At 52.5% G+C, this 13,317-nt stretch overlaps 1 protein-coding gene across 1 annotated transcript in view; it reads left to right on the top strand.

Annotated features, from left to right (window-relative positions):
* The window catches only part of OTOG (otogelin), a 230,428-nt gene that overhangs the window by 53,636 nt on the left and 163,475 nt on the right, over positions 1–13,317 (top strand). The window contains exons 10-15 of the mRNA XM_069967756.1: positions 1,499–1,605; positions 3,944–4,053; positions 4,473–4,598; positions 5,706–5,814; positions 6,994–7,040; positions 7,530–7,675. Coding sequence (XP_069823857.1) covers positions 1,499–1,605; positions 3,944–4,053; positions 4,473–4,598; positions 5,706–5,814; positions 6,994–7,040; positions 7,530–7,675 — 645 coding nt within the window. The remainder of the gene's footprint in view (positions 1–1,498; positions 1,606–3,943; positions 4,054–4,472; positions 4,599–5,705; positions 5,815–6,993; positions 7,041–7,529; positions 7,676–13,317) is intronic.

The raw sequence follows: 13,317 nt of genomic DNA, 5'->3' as shown, positions 1-13,317 counted from the left end.
TGTGCGGGGCAGGAGAAGGGCAGGGGGCAGGAGAAGGGCCGGGGGCAGACATGCCTGTGTGCGGGGCAGGAGAAGGACAGGGGGCAGGAGAAGGGCCGGGGGCGGACATGCCTGTGTGCGGGGCAGGAGAAGGGCCGGGGGCGGACATGCCTGTGTGCGGGGCAGGAGAAGGGTCGGGGGCGGACATGCCTGTGTGCGGGGCAGGAGAAGGGCCGGGGGCAGACATGCCTGTGTGCGGGGCAGGAGAAGGGCCGGGGGCGGACATGCCTGTGTGCGGGGCAGGAGAAGGGCAGGGGGCGGACATGCCTGTGTGCGGGGCAGGAGAAGGGTCGGGGGCGGACATGCCTGTGTGCGGGGCAGGAGAAGGGCCGGGGGCGGACATGCCTGTGTGCGGGGCAGGAGAAGGGCCGGGGGCGGACATGCCTGTGTGCGGGGCAGAAGGGCAGGGGGCGGACATGCCTGTGTGCGGGGCAGAAGGGTCGGAGGCGGACATGCCTGTGTGCGGGGCAGAAGGGCCGGGGGCGGACATGCCTGTGTGCGGGGCAGAAGGGCAGGGGGCGGACATGCCTGTGTGCGGGGCAGAAGGGTCGGAGGCGGACATGCCTGTGTGCGGGGCAGGAGAAGGGCCGGGGGCGGACATGCCTGTGTGCGGGGCAGGAGAAGGGCCGGGGGCGGACATGCCTGTGTGCGGGGCAGAAGGGTCGGAGGCGGACATGCCTGTGTGCGGGGCAGGAGAAGGGCCGGGGGCGGACATGCCTGTGTGCGGGGCAGGAGAAGGGCCGGGGGCGGACATGCCTGTGTGCGGGGCAGAAGGGTCGGAGGCGGACATGCCTGTGTGCGGGGCAGATTGCTCCCCACTGGCTGCACCTGATGCAGCATTGATGGCAGTGATGTCAACCACAGTTCCACCTAGCTGGGTGCCTGGCTAACATGTGGCGGTGGTGGTCAGGCCACATTGGGAGCGGACCCCACAGGGCGGGAGTGACCCCATAGCAAGAGGGAACAGCTGTGCCACCACTGGGTACGCCGCCTTCTGCAGACCACTTACTGCCTCCTCCGGCCTGTAACACGGCTACAAATGTTCTGGATTATCGGTCTGGGGAATGTTCTGGATTATCGGTCTGGGGAATGTTCTGGATTATCGGTCTGGGGAATGTTCTGGATTATCGGTCTGGGGAATGTTCTGGATTATCGGTCTGGGGAATGTTCTGGATTATCGGTCTGGGGAATGTTCTGGATTATCGGTCTGGGGAATGTTCTGGATTATCGGTCTGGGGAATGTTCTGGATTATCGGTCTGGGGAATGTTCTGGATTATCGGTCTGGGGAATGTTCTGGATTATCGGTCTGGGGAATGTTCTGGATTATCGGTCTGGGGAATGTTCTGGATTATCGGTTTGGATTCTGCTTGCTGATTGGTTGCTGTGGGCAGTTTACACCAGGTGTATATTTTTGCCCTTTCATACATCTGCCCCGTGATCTTTATGTTCTCCCAATAGGTGGCGCACTCTCTCTGCAGCGCGTTACTCCAGGCTCCTTTTCAGAGTTGTCACGAGTTGGTGAGTCCACTGCCCTTCATGGCGAGCTGCGCGGATGACCTGTGCATGTAAGTGGCCACCGAGTCTGTGCTGGATCTGTCCACAATCTTCAAGACATGTCCATCTATATGTCCCTGTACAGGATGTATATAGGGAGGAGACTGCGGCTGTATCCATCTATATGTCCCTGTACAGGATGTATATGGGGAGGTGACTGCGGCTGTATCCATCTATATGTCCCTGTACAGGATGTATATGGGGAGGAGACTGCGGCTGTATCCATCTATATGTCCCTGTACAGGATGTATATGAGGAGACTGCGGCTGTATCCATCTATATGTCCCTGTACAGGATGTATATGGGGAAGTGACTGCGGCTGTATCCATCTATATGTCCCTGTACAGGATGTATATGAGGAGACTGCGGCTGTATCCATCTATATGTCCCTGTACAGGATGTATATAGGGAGGAGACTGCGGCTGTATCCATCTATATGTCCCTGTACAGGATGTATATGGGGAGGAGACATGCGGCTGTATCCATCTATATGTCCCTGTACAGGATGTATATGGGGAGGAGACTGCGGCTGTATCCATCTATATGTCCCTGTACAGGATGTATATGGGGAGGAGACTGCGGCTGTATCCATCTATATGTCCCTGTACAGGATGTATATGGGGAGGAGACATGCGGCTGTATCCATCTATATGTCCCTGTACAGGATGTATATGAGGAGACTGCGGCTGTATCCATCTATATGTCCCTGTACAGGATGTATATGAGGAGACTGCGGCTGTATCCATCTATATGTCCCTGTACAGGATGTATATGGGGAGGTGACTGCGGCTGTATCCATCTATATGTCCCTGTACAGGATGTATATGGGGAGGTGACTGCGGCTGTATCCATCTATATGTCCCTGTACAGGATGTATATGGGGAGGTGACTGCGGCTGTATCCATCTATATGTCCCTGTACAGGATGTATATGGGGAGGTGACTGCGGCTGTATCCATCTATATGTCCCTGTACAGGATGTATATGGGGAGGAGACTGCGGCTGTATCCATCTATATGTCCCTGTACAGGATGTATATGGGGAGGAGACTGCGGCTGTATCCATCTATATGTCCCTGTACAGGATTTATATAGGGAGGAGACTGCGGCTGTATCCATCTATATGTCCCTGTACAGGATGTATATGGGGAGGAGACATACGGCTGTATCCATCTATATGTCCCTGTACAGGATGTATATGAGGAGACTGCGGCTGTATCCATCTATATGTCCCTGTACAGGATTTATAGAGGGAGGAGACTGCGGCTGTATCCATCTATATGTCCCTGTACAGGATGTATATGGGGAGGAGACATACGGCTGTATCCATCTATATGTCCCTGTACAGGATGTATATGGGGAGGAGACTGCGGCTGTATCCATCTATATGTCCCTGTACAGGATGTATATGGGGAGGAGACTGCGGCTGTATCCATCTATATGTCCCTGTACAGGATGTATATGGGGAGGTGACTGCTGCTGTATCCATCTATATGTCCCTGTACAGGATGTATATGGGGAGGAGACTGCGGCTGTATCCATCTATATGTCCCTGTACAGGATGTATATGAGGAGACTGCGGCTGTATCCATCTATATGTCCCTGTACAGGATGTATATGGGGAGGAGACTGCGGCTGTATCCATCTATATGTCCCTGTACAGGATGTATATGGGGAAGTGACTGCGGCTGTATCCATCTATATGTCCCTGTACAGGATGTATATGGGGAGGAGACTGCGGCTGTATCCATGTATATGTCCCTGTACAGGATGTATATGGGGAGGAGACTGCGGCTGTATCCATCTATATGTCCCTGTACAGGATGTATATGGGGAGGAGACTGCGGCTGTATCCATCTATATGTCCCTGTACAGGATGTATATGGGGAGGAGACTGCGGCTGTATCCATCTATATGTCCCTGTACAGGATGTATATGGGGAGGAGACTGCGGCTGTATCCATCTATATGTCCCTGTACAGGATGTATATGGGGAGGAGACATGCGGCTGTATCCATCTATATGTCCCTGTACAGGATGTATATGGGGAGGAGACTGCGGCTGTATCCATCTATATGTCCCTGTACAGGATGTATATAGGGAGGAGACTGCGGCTGTATCCATCTATATGTCCCTGTACAGGATGTATATGGGGAGGAGACTGCGGCTGTATCCATCTATATGTCCCTGTACAGGATGTATATGGGGAGGAGACTGCGGCTGTATCCATCTATAGATGTCCCTGTACAGGATGTATATGGGGAGGAGACTGCGGCTGTATCCATCTATATGTCCCTGTACAGGATGTATATGAGGAGACGTTGGTATTTTCCATCTCTTGTGTATTGGCAGGTCGGATGGTGACGTCGGCAGCTGGTGTAGAGCTCTGACTGAGTACGCCCGCACCTGCGCCCATGCCGGACACCCACTACAGGGATGGAGGAACGTGTACAAAAAGTGTGGTACGTTACACTATTGTACCTCTGTATACTCTGTATCCTGCACTATGGTATATATGTCCATATGATACTGTTGTGTATACTTTCATCCTGCTGTTTATCTCCCTGCTCTTTATGGTATATATATCTGTATATAGTGTATATATGTATGATTGCTGTGTTCTCCCTGCTCTCTATGGTATATATATCTGTATATAGTGTATATATGTATGATTGCTGTGTTCTCCCTGCTCTCTATGGTATATATATCTGTATATAGTGTATATATGTATGATTGCTGTGTTCTCTCTGCTCTCTATGGTATATATATATCTGTATATAGTGTATATATGTATGATTGCTGTGTTCTCTCTGCTCTCTATGGTATATATATATCTGTATATAGTGTATATATGTATGATTGCTGTGTTCTCCCCGCACAGACGTGACCTGTGACCCCGGCTTTGTATACAGAGAGTGTATCCAGTGTTGTCCCACTTTGTGCCACCAGAGAAAGCCGTGCATGGACAGCGAGATCTCCTGTGTAGACGGCTGCTACTGTCCTGAGGGTAACTCATCTGTGGCCGTGCAGGTTGTGCTATGTATGGGGCAGCGTTTTCTAGGAATCAGAGGGGCTGTCCTTGGTTCTGGTCCTATGGACTCTACAGTGAGATGAGACTGTCCTGTGAGTTGCGGGGGTCATGTGGACTTTCCTCAGTGAGATGAGACTGTCCTGTGAGTTGCGTTGTTCGTGTGGACTCTCTGCAGTGAGATGAGACTGTCCTGTGAGTTGCGGGGGTCATGTGGACTCTCCTCAGTGAGATGAGACTGTCCTGTGAGTTGCGGGGGTCATGTGGACTTTCCTCAGTGAGATGAGACTGTCCTGTGAGTTGCGGGGGTCATGTGGACTCTCCTCAGTGAGATGACTGTCCTGTGAGTTGCTGGGGTCATGTGGACTCTCCTCAGTGAGATGACTGTCCTGTGAGTTGCGTTGTTCGTGTGGACTCTCTGCAGTGAGATGAGACTGTCCTGTGAGTTGCGGGGGTCATGTGGACTCTCCTCAGTGAGATGAGACTGTCCTGTGAGTTGCGGGGGTCATGTGGACTTTCCTCAGTGAGATGAGACTGTCCTGTGAGTTGCGGGGGTCATGTGGACTCTCCTCAGTGAGATGACTGTCCTGTGAGTTGCGGGGGTCATGTGGACTCTCCTCAGTGAGATGAGACTGTCCTGTGAGTTGCGGGGGTCATGTGGACTCTCCTCAGTGAGATGAGACTGTCCTGTGAGTTGCGGGGGTCATGTGGACTCTCTGCAGTGAGATGAGACTGTCCTGTGAGTTGCGTTGTTCGTGTGGACTCTCTGCAGTGAGATGAGACTGTCCTGTGAGTTGCGGGGGTCATGTGGACTCTCCTCAGTGAGATGACTGTCCTGTGAGTTGCGGGGGTCATGTGGACTTTCCTCAGTGAGATGAGACTGTCCTGTGAGTTGCGTTGTTCGTGTGGACTCTCTGCAGTGAGATGAGACTGTCCTGTGAGTTGCGGGGGTCATGTGGACTCTCCTCAGTGAGATGACTGTCCTGTGAGTTACGGGCTGTGGGGGTCCCAAGGTACCAGCTCAGGTGACCCTCTGACACTCCATTCTTTATCGGTCCTTACAAATCTTCATCCTTCTGATTACAGGAATGGTTCTAGAAAATGGAACTTGTGTTCATCCTACCGAGTGTCCCTGCGATTTTCATGGTGTCTCCCGACAACCTGGTGCTGTGGTTCAAGATCAGTGTAACAACTGGTGGGTGTCTGACTGCTCTGTGGGGTCCAGAGGAAGGGTGTAGAGGGAGGAGCGACAGAGGGATTCAGAAGAGTGTGGAGGAGGGGACATCTGGGAGTGGAGGAGGAGGGGACATCTGGGAGTGGAGGAGGAGGGGACGGCGGGGAGTGGAGGAGGAGGGGACGTCAGGGAGTGGAGGAGGAGGGGACGTCTGGGAGTGGAGGAGGAGGGGACGTCTGGGAGTGGAGGAGGAGGGGACGTCTGGGAGTGGAGGAGGAGGGGACGTCTGGGAGTGGAGGAGGAGGGGACGTCTGGGAGTGGAGGAGGAGGGGACGGCGGCGGGGAGTGGAGGAGGAGGGGACGTCTGGGAGTGGAGGAGGAGGGGACGGCGGGGAGTGGAGGAGGAGGGGACGTCTGGGAGTGGAGGAGGAGGGGACGTCTGGTAGTGGAGGAGGAGGGGACGTCTGGGAGTGGAGGAGGAGGGGACGTCTGGGAGTGGAGGAGGAGGGGACGTCTGGGAGTGGAGGAGGAGGGGACGTCTGGGAGTGGAGGAGGAGGGGACGGCGGGGAGTGGAGGAGGAGGAGGGGACGTCTGGGAGTGGAGGAGGAGGGGATGGCGGCGGGGAGTGGAGGAGGAGGGGACGGCGGCGGGGAGTGGAGGAGGAGGGGACGGCGGCGGGGAGTGGAGGAGGAGGGGACGGCAGGGAGTGGAGGAGGAGGGGACGGCAGGGAGTGGAGGAGGAGGGGACGGCGGCGGGGAGTGGAGGAGGAGGGGACGGCGGCGGGGAGTGGAGGAGGAGGGGACGGCGGCAGGGAGTGGAGGAGGAGGGGACGGCGGCAGGGAGTGGAGGAGGAGGGGACGGCGGCAGGGAGTGGAGGAGGAGGGGACGGCGGGGAGTGGAGGAGGAGGGGACGGCGGGGAGTGGAGGAGGAGGAGGGGACGGCGGCAGGGAGTGGAGGAGGAGGGGACGGCTGGGAGTGGAGGAGGAGGGGACGGCGGCGGGGAGTGGAGGAGGAGGGGACGGCGGCGGGGAGTGGAGGAGGAGGGGACGGCGGCGGGGAGTGGAGGAGGAGGGGACGGCGGCAGGGAGTGGAGGAGGAGGGGACGTCGGGGAGTGGAGGAGGAGGGGACACACTGAGAACATACATTACACGGGGCAGGTGGTGGGAGTTGTGATTTGTCGTCTTCCTCTTTTGCAGCACTTGCTCTGGAGGGAAGTGGGTGTGCACAGAGCTGACCTGCCCCGGTGAGTGCTGGGCCTTGTGGTGGTCGGGGAAGGGGGGGTATCATATTTCTGCATCAAATGGTGAGAGTACGTAGACCTCTACAGGAGGCCGCCTCTAAGGGCCCTATTCCACTGGACGATTATCGTTCAGATTATCGTTAAATCGTTTGAATCTAAACTATAATCGTTCGTTTGAATAGCAGTTAACGACTAACGACCGAACGAGAAATCGTTGATCGTTCAATAAGACCTGGACCTTTTTTATCGTTGCTCGTTCACAAATCGTTCACATTGAATAAGACGTCGTTCGGTCGTTCGCAGTAGTGACGAACACAATAGCCACGACAAGACAACCGCAAGAACGATCATAAGTAACGATTATCTTTCCATGTAAATAGGTGAACGATTTCAGGTCTTTCGTAATAGCGATCGTTTATCGTTAACGATTATGCGAACGATAATTGTCCCGTGGAATAGGACCCTAATTCCCTCCTCTTCTTTATCTGGCAGCCGAATGTTCCGTTACAGGAGACTTTCACATTATGACGTTTGATGGACGTAAATACACGTTCCCCGCCCCCTGCCAGTACATCCTAGCGAAAAGCCTCTCATCCGGAACCTTTACTGTGTCCCTGCAGAACGCCCCCTGTGGATCGGTGAGTTACTGCAGCTGTATAAGCCAGCCTCTCTACCCTGGGGCCTTCACCTGTTGTCTTCCACAACATCTCGTCTTGTGAGTTATGGGAGTCTTCCGCCATTAGGTCATCTTCTGTTTGGGGCACCTGACAGTCGATCAGCTGATCTGTTGCTTAGGATCAGCTAATCTTCACCGCCAGCTCTAGATTGTATAACGTTTCCGTCATCGCTTTGCAGAAAGGGTGCAGGGCAGGCTAGCCCTTGTGGTTTGAGGTGTTCCAGCAAGCCTCCCTTGTTCCTGAATGGCTGGAGTAGTAGTAGGTCTTGTGGGGTTCGGCGGTCTAGAATAATATGAACTATAGAGGGCACAGCGGATAATTTAGAAACGCTTGATCCGATTGGTGATAGAATCAGAGAGCAAGGAACACCACAACTAGGCCGGTGTGTGGGATTGTAGTTCCAGAACCCCATGACTAGGCCGCTGTGTGGGATCACACTTCCTGAACCCCATGACTAGGCCGGTGTGTGGGATTGTAGTTCCAGAACCCCATGACTAGGCCAGTGTGTGGGATTGTAGTTCCAGAACCCCATGACTAGGCCAGTGTGTGGGATTGTAGTTCCAGAACACCATGACTAGGCCGGTGTGTGGATTGTAGTTCCAGAACACCATGACTAGGCCGGTGTGTGGGATTGTAGTTCCAGAACACCATGGCTAGGCCGGTGTGTGGATTGTAGTTCCAGAACACCATGACTAGGCCGGTGTGTGGGATTGTAGTTCCAGAACACCATGACTAGGCAGGTGTGTGGGATTGTAGTTCCAGAACACCATGACTAGGCCGGTGTGTGGGATTACACTTCCTGAACCCCATGTATAGGCTGCTGTGTGGGACTTGTCTTATCTGTGACACACCCCGGCTCAGGGCATTTACTTCATACTCTTCATCTGTAGAAATGTATACGACGCTATTGCCGCGTACTACACTTACCTTCATCCAGGATCAGTCGAAATAACATAATTTCGAGAAATACTCCATACATAACCTTCATGTACTCAGGAAGTCCACATCTTCCCCGATGAACCTCCGAGTGGGCCCCTGTAATTGGATGGCCTCATTATGAGGGGGAAAAACACATCGGATCCCAATTAAACTGGACCTTACCTTTACCTTAAATTGATTTTTTTGCAGAAATCAATAGTCCAGGTGATTTTAAGAAACTTTGTAATTTGGTTTATTAGCTGAAAAATGCATTTTTATCATGAAAAAGCAGTTTGAAGCTCTCCCCCTGTCTTCATTGTTCTCCTATGGAGAGAGCTAAATAAAAGACCAAAACAGGACAACAAAGAGTTAATCTACAAATACCTTACCCTCTATCTCCTCTGACAGTCACCACTGACCTCTCTGAGCTCTGATTACAGCTGTTACCCAGCTCTGTGCTGGACCGCCACTAGGATTACTGACCACCATCATACAGAGATCAGGAGTGACACTGACCACCATCATACAGAGATCAGGAGTGACACTGACCACCATCATACAGAGATCAGGAGTGACACTGACCACCATCATACAGAGATCAGGAGTGACACTGACCACCATCATACAGAGATCAGGAGTGCCACCGGGATTACTGGCCACCATCATACAGAGATCAGGAGTGCCATCGGGAATACTGACCACCATCATACAGAGATCAGAACTGCCACCGGGAATACTGACCACCATCATACAGAGATTAGGAGTGCCACCGGGAATACTGACCACCATCATACAGAGATCAGGAGTGCCACCGGGAATACTGACCACCATCATACAGAGATCAGAACTGCCACCGGGATTACTGACCACCATCATACAGAGATCAGGAGTGACACTGACCACCATCATACAGAGATCAGGAGTGACACTGACCACCATCATACAGAGATCAGGAGTGACACTGACCACCATCATACAGAGATCAGGAGTGACACTGACCACCATCATACAGAGATCAGAACTGCCACCGAGATTACTGACCACCATCATACAGAGATCAGAACTGCCATCGGGATTATTGGCCACCATCATACAGAGATCAGAACTGCCATCGGGATAATTGGCCACCATCATACAGAGATCAGTAGTGCCACCGGGATTACTGACCAACATCATACGGAGATGAGTGCCATCGGGAATACTGACCACCATCATACAGAGATCAGAACTGCCACCGGGAATACTGACCACCATCATACAGAGATCAGAACTGCCATCGGGATTATTGGCCACCATCATACAGAGATCAGTAGTGCCACCGGGATTACTAACCACCATCATACAGAGATCAGAACTGCCACCTGGATTACTAACCACCATCATACAGAGATCAGGAGTGCCACCGGGAATACTGACCACCATCAAACAGAGATCAGGAGTGTCACCGCGACTTCTGGCCACCATCGTACAGAGATCAGGAGTGCCACCGGGATTACTGACCACCATCATACGGAGATCAGGACTGCCACCGAGATTACTGACCACCATCATACAGAGATCAGAACTGCCATCGGGATTATTGGCCACCATCATACAGAGATCAGTAGTGCCACCGGGATTACTAACCACCATCATACAGAGATCAGAACTGCCATCGGGATTACTGACCACCATCATACAGAGATCAGAACTGCCATCGGGATAATTGGCCACCATCATACAGAGATCAGTAGTGCCACCGGGATTACTGACCAACATCATACGGAGATGAGTGCCATCGGGAATACTGACCACCATCATACAGAGATCAGAACTGCCATCGGGATTATTGGCCACCATCATACAGAGATCAGTAGTGCCACCGGGATTACTGACCACCATCATATAGAGATCAGAACTGCCACCGGGGTTACTGACCACCATCATACAGAGATCAGAACTGCCATCGGGATTATTGGCCACCATCATACAGAGATCAGTAGTGCCACCGGGATTACTGACCACCATCATACAGAGATCAGAACTGCCACCGGGATTACTGACCACCATCATACAGTGATCAGAACTGCCATCGGGATTATTGGCCACCATCATACAGAGATCAGTAGTGCCACTGGGATTACTGACCACCATCATACAGAGATAAGGAGTGGCATCCCTGAAGGTCTGACGCAGTATACAACCAACAGCACAGATTCTCTGGGGTGCAGTGATAGAAGTAGTTCACCCAGTTCCGAGACCCACAAACCAACTTCCCTCCCGGATTGTGAAGTAGAGTGACCCAGTCATGATGATCTATTGAAGTTTGCATGCAATGTTATTGTGGATCTTTCCATGGTTATTGATTCTCCGGAAGCACAACCTCCTTACCTGGATGATACTAAAACTGGATGGTCAGCAAATCGGTGGAGAATAAGAGGAGCCTACATCAGGAGAAAGAGATCCTGGGCCCACAAGGATCACTGAGGCCCAGTATGGTGAGGCGGCAGATCCATCCCTTCCCTTGAGAGCCTGAATGCTGAGGTGTCTGATAGAGAAGCCCTGGAGAAGGATGCCTGGGAAAGAAAACTAGACTCTGGGGAAAGGAGCAGTGGTGAGCCCCAGGATGGGGAGACACAAGAGCTTCGCTAGTGTGGGTGTTAGGCTGCTAGAGGGGCGGAATTGTGATGGAGGACAAGACCTGGGTCCTAAGCCCAGCAGTGACCGCCAGGATGAGGAGACCTTAGAACCTTTTATCTCCTTTTGTTCCCCTACTGTTTGGCCATCTGTCTTCATGCTTCCTTCTGCTAAATCTCTCCACAACGATGACCTGTGATGGTTTCCTCTGCAGTGCGCTGCATCGAGTGATGGGCTGGAGAATGGATCCACATTATGGAGTGCATTGGGTCTAAACATGCAGTGGAGATCAGTGTGGGAAGGGACTGTGTTATATCAGAAGAAACCCTTGTGCCTGATTCCCAGACCCAATAAACCCCCAAATCCAAGAGACACCATGTCACTGACTTGACTGTTCTGGAGGCTGCCCGATCGGAAAATGCAAATGTAGTCTCTGACCTTTTTGTTTTATGGACCTTTCTGATGATGACTCCAGACCTTGTTTCCACATGTGACCTTTCTCTATGGACTATAAACTGTTGTTATGGATGATGGACTCTTTCTATGGTCTACAAACTGTTTTATGGACCCATGGACTCCTTCTATGAGTTGGTTACAATGGACTTTACCCAAGGACAATGAACTATTTCTATGGACATCTTGTCATGGACTTTATACCAAGACAATGAACTATTAACTGTGACTGAGCACTACTACATCAATGTGGACAGTAAGTGAGGTGTCCCGAGGCCCCTGACCAGCTCACTTATCTTCAGGGTGGGAAAGGCTGTGATGGGATGTATGATTGGAGCCATCTTGTATGAATTGTGAGGAGACATTATCTTAGGTGCATGGTGTAGAAGATATTAGAACCTTGTTATATCATCTATAATCAATGTATAGACAGGTGGAAGAGAGAGAATGTTCTGGTGTCCGGCTCTAGGCTTCATATCTACAGCCAGGAAATAGGTGTACAGTAACCAGGGGGTAACTGTCTGTGGATGGATTCTTGGCCTTGGTTTTTCTCTTGTCATTACATTGGTGGTTTCCCTACTGGAGCCTCCCCTTGGCTGGGTCCTTCCCGGAGGGATATCTGGCTAGTCCTGTGTTTCGAGACTCTTAAATGAGGCTCCACGGGCTCTTCTTTTGCATATTGATGTTTCCAAGGGAGCAATGCACCTTGGATTTCACTGCATTGAGCACTTTAACTGGCAGCCGGCAGTGTTATGGTTAGGCTGGTCTCCCTGAGATCAGCGATCTGTTTCTTTCTCTGAGAGACTGTATATCTGATGGGAAATGCCTCCTGCTGGGTCACTGACCGTGTCCAGGAACTCCATATATGGCTACACACAGGGGGATCCTGGGATGTTAGAGGGGTCTGTAGAAGGCCCAGCTCCACCCCCTGAGAGGTGTATAGCATGGGGTGTTGGGGTTTGTTGTCAGTATTGGGCAGTAGGAGAACCCCCCATGGAGCAGGACGCTGAGTTGAGGCCAGCAGATGCCGGGGAGAAAAGGAGGCCAGAAGTCACCGACCTAGCAGACACCCCAGAAGACACCGACCTAACAAAGTCACCCCAGAAGACACGGACCTAACTGAGACACCCCAGAAGTCACCGACCTAGCAGACACCTCAGAAGACACGGACCTAACGGAGACACCCCAGAAGTCACCGACCTAGCAGACACCTCAGAAGACACGGACCTAACAGAGACACCCCAGAAGACATGGATCAACGGAGACACCCCAGAATACATGGATCAACGGAGACACCCCAGAAGACACGGACCTAGCAGACACCTCAGAAGACACGGACCTAACGGAGACACCCCAGAAGACATGGATCAACGGAGACACCCCAGAAGACATGGATCAACGGAGACACCCCAGAAGACACGGACCTAACAGGGACACCCCAGAAGACACGGACCCAACGGAGACACCCCAGAAGACACGGACCCAACGGAGACACCCCAGAAGACACGGACCTAACGGAGACACCCCAGAAGACACGGACCCAACGGAGACACCCCAGAAGACACGGACCTAACGGAGACACCCCAGAAGACACGGACCCAACGGAGACACCCCAG

Source organism: Dendropsophus ebraccatus, chromosome 4 (assembly GCF_027789765.1).
Source record: "Dendropsophus ebraccatus isolate aDenEbr1 chromosome 4, aDenEbr1.pat, whole genome shotgun sequence".
Classification (NCBI taxonomy): Eukaryota; Metazoa; Chordata; class Amphibia; order Anura; family Hylidae; genus Dendropsophus; species Dendropsophus ebraccatus.
This window is presented reverse-complemented; position numbering and strand designations above follow the sequence as displayed.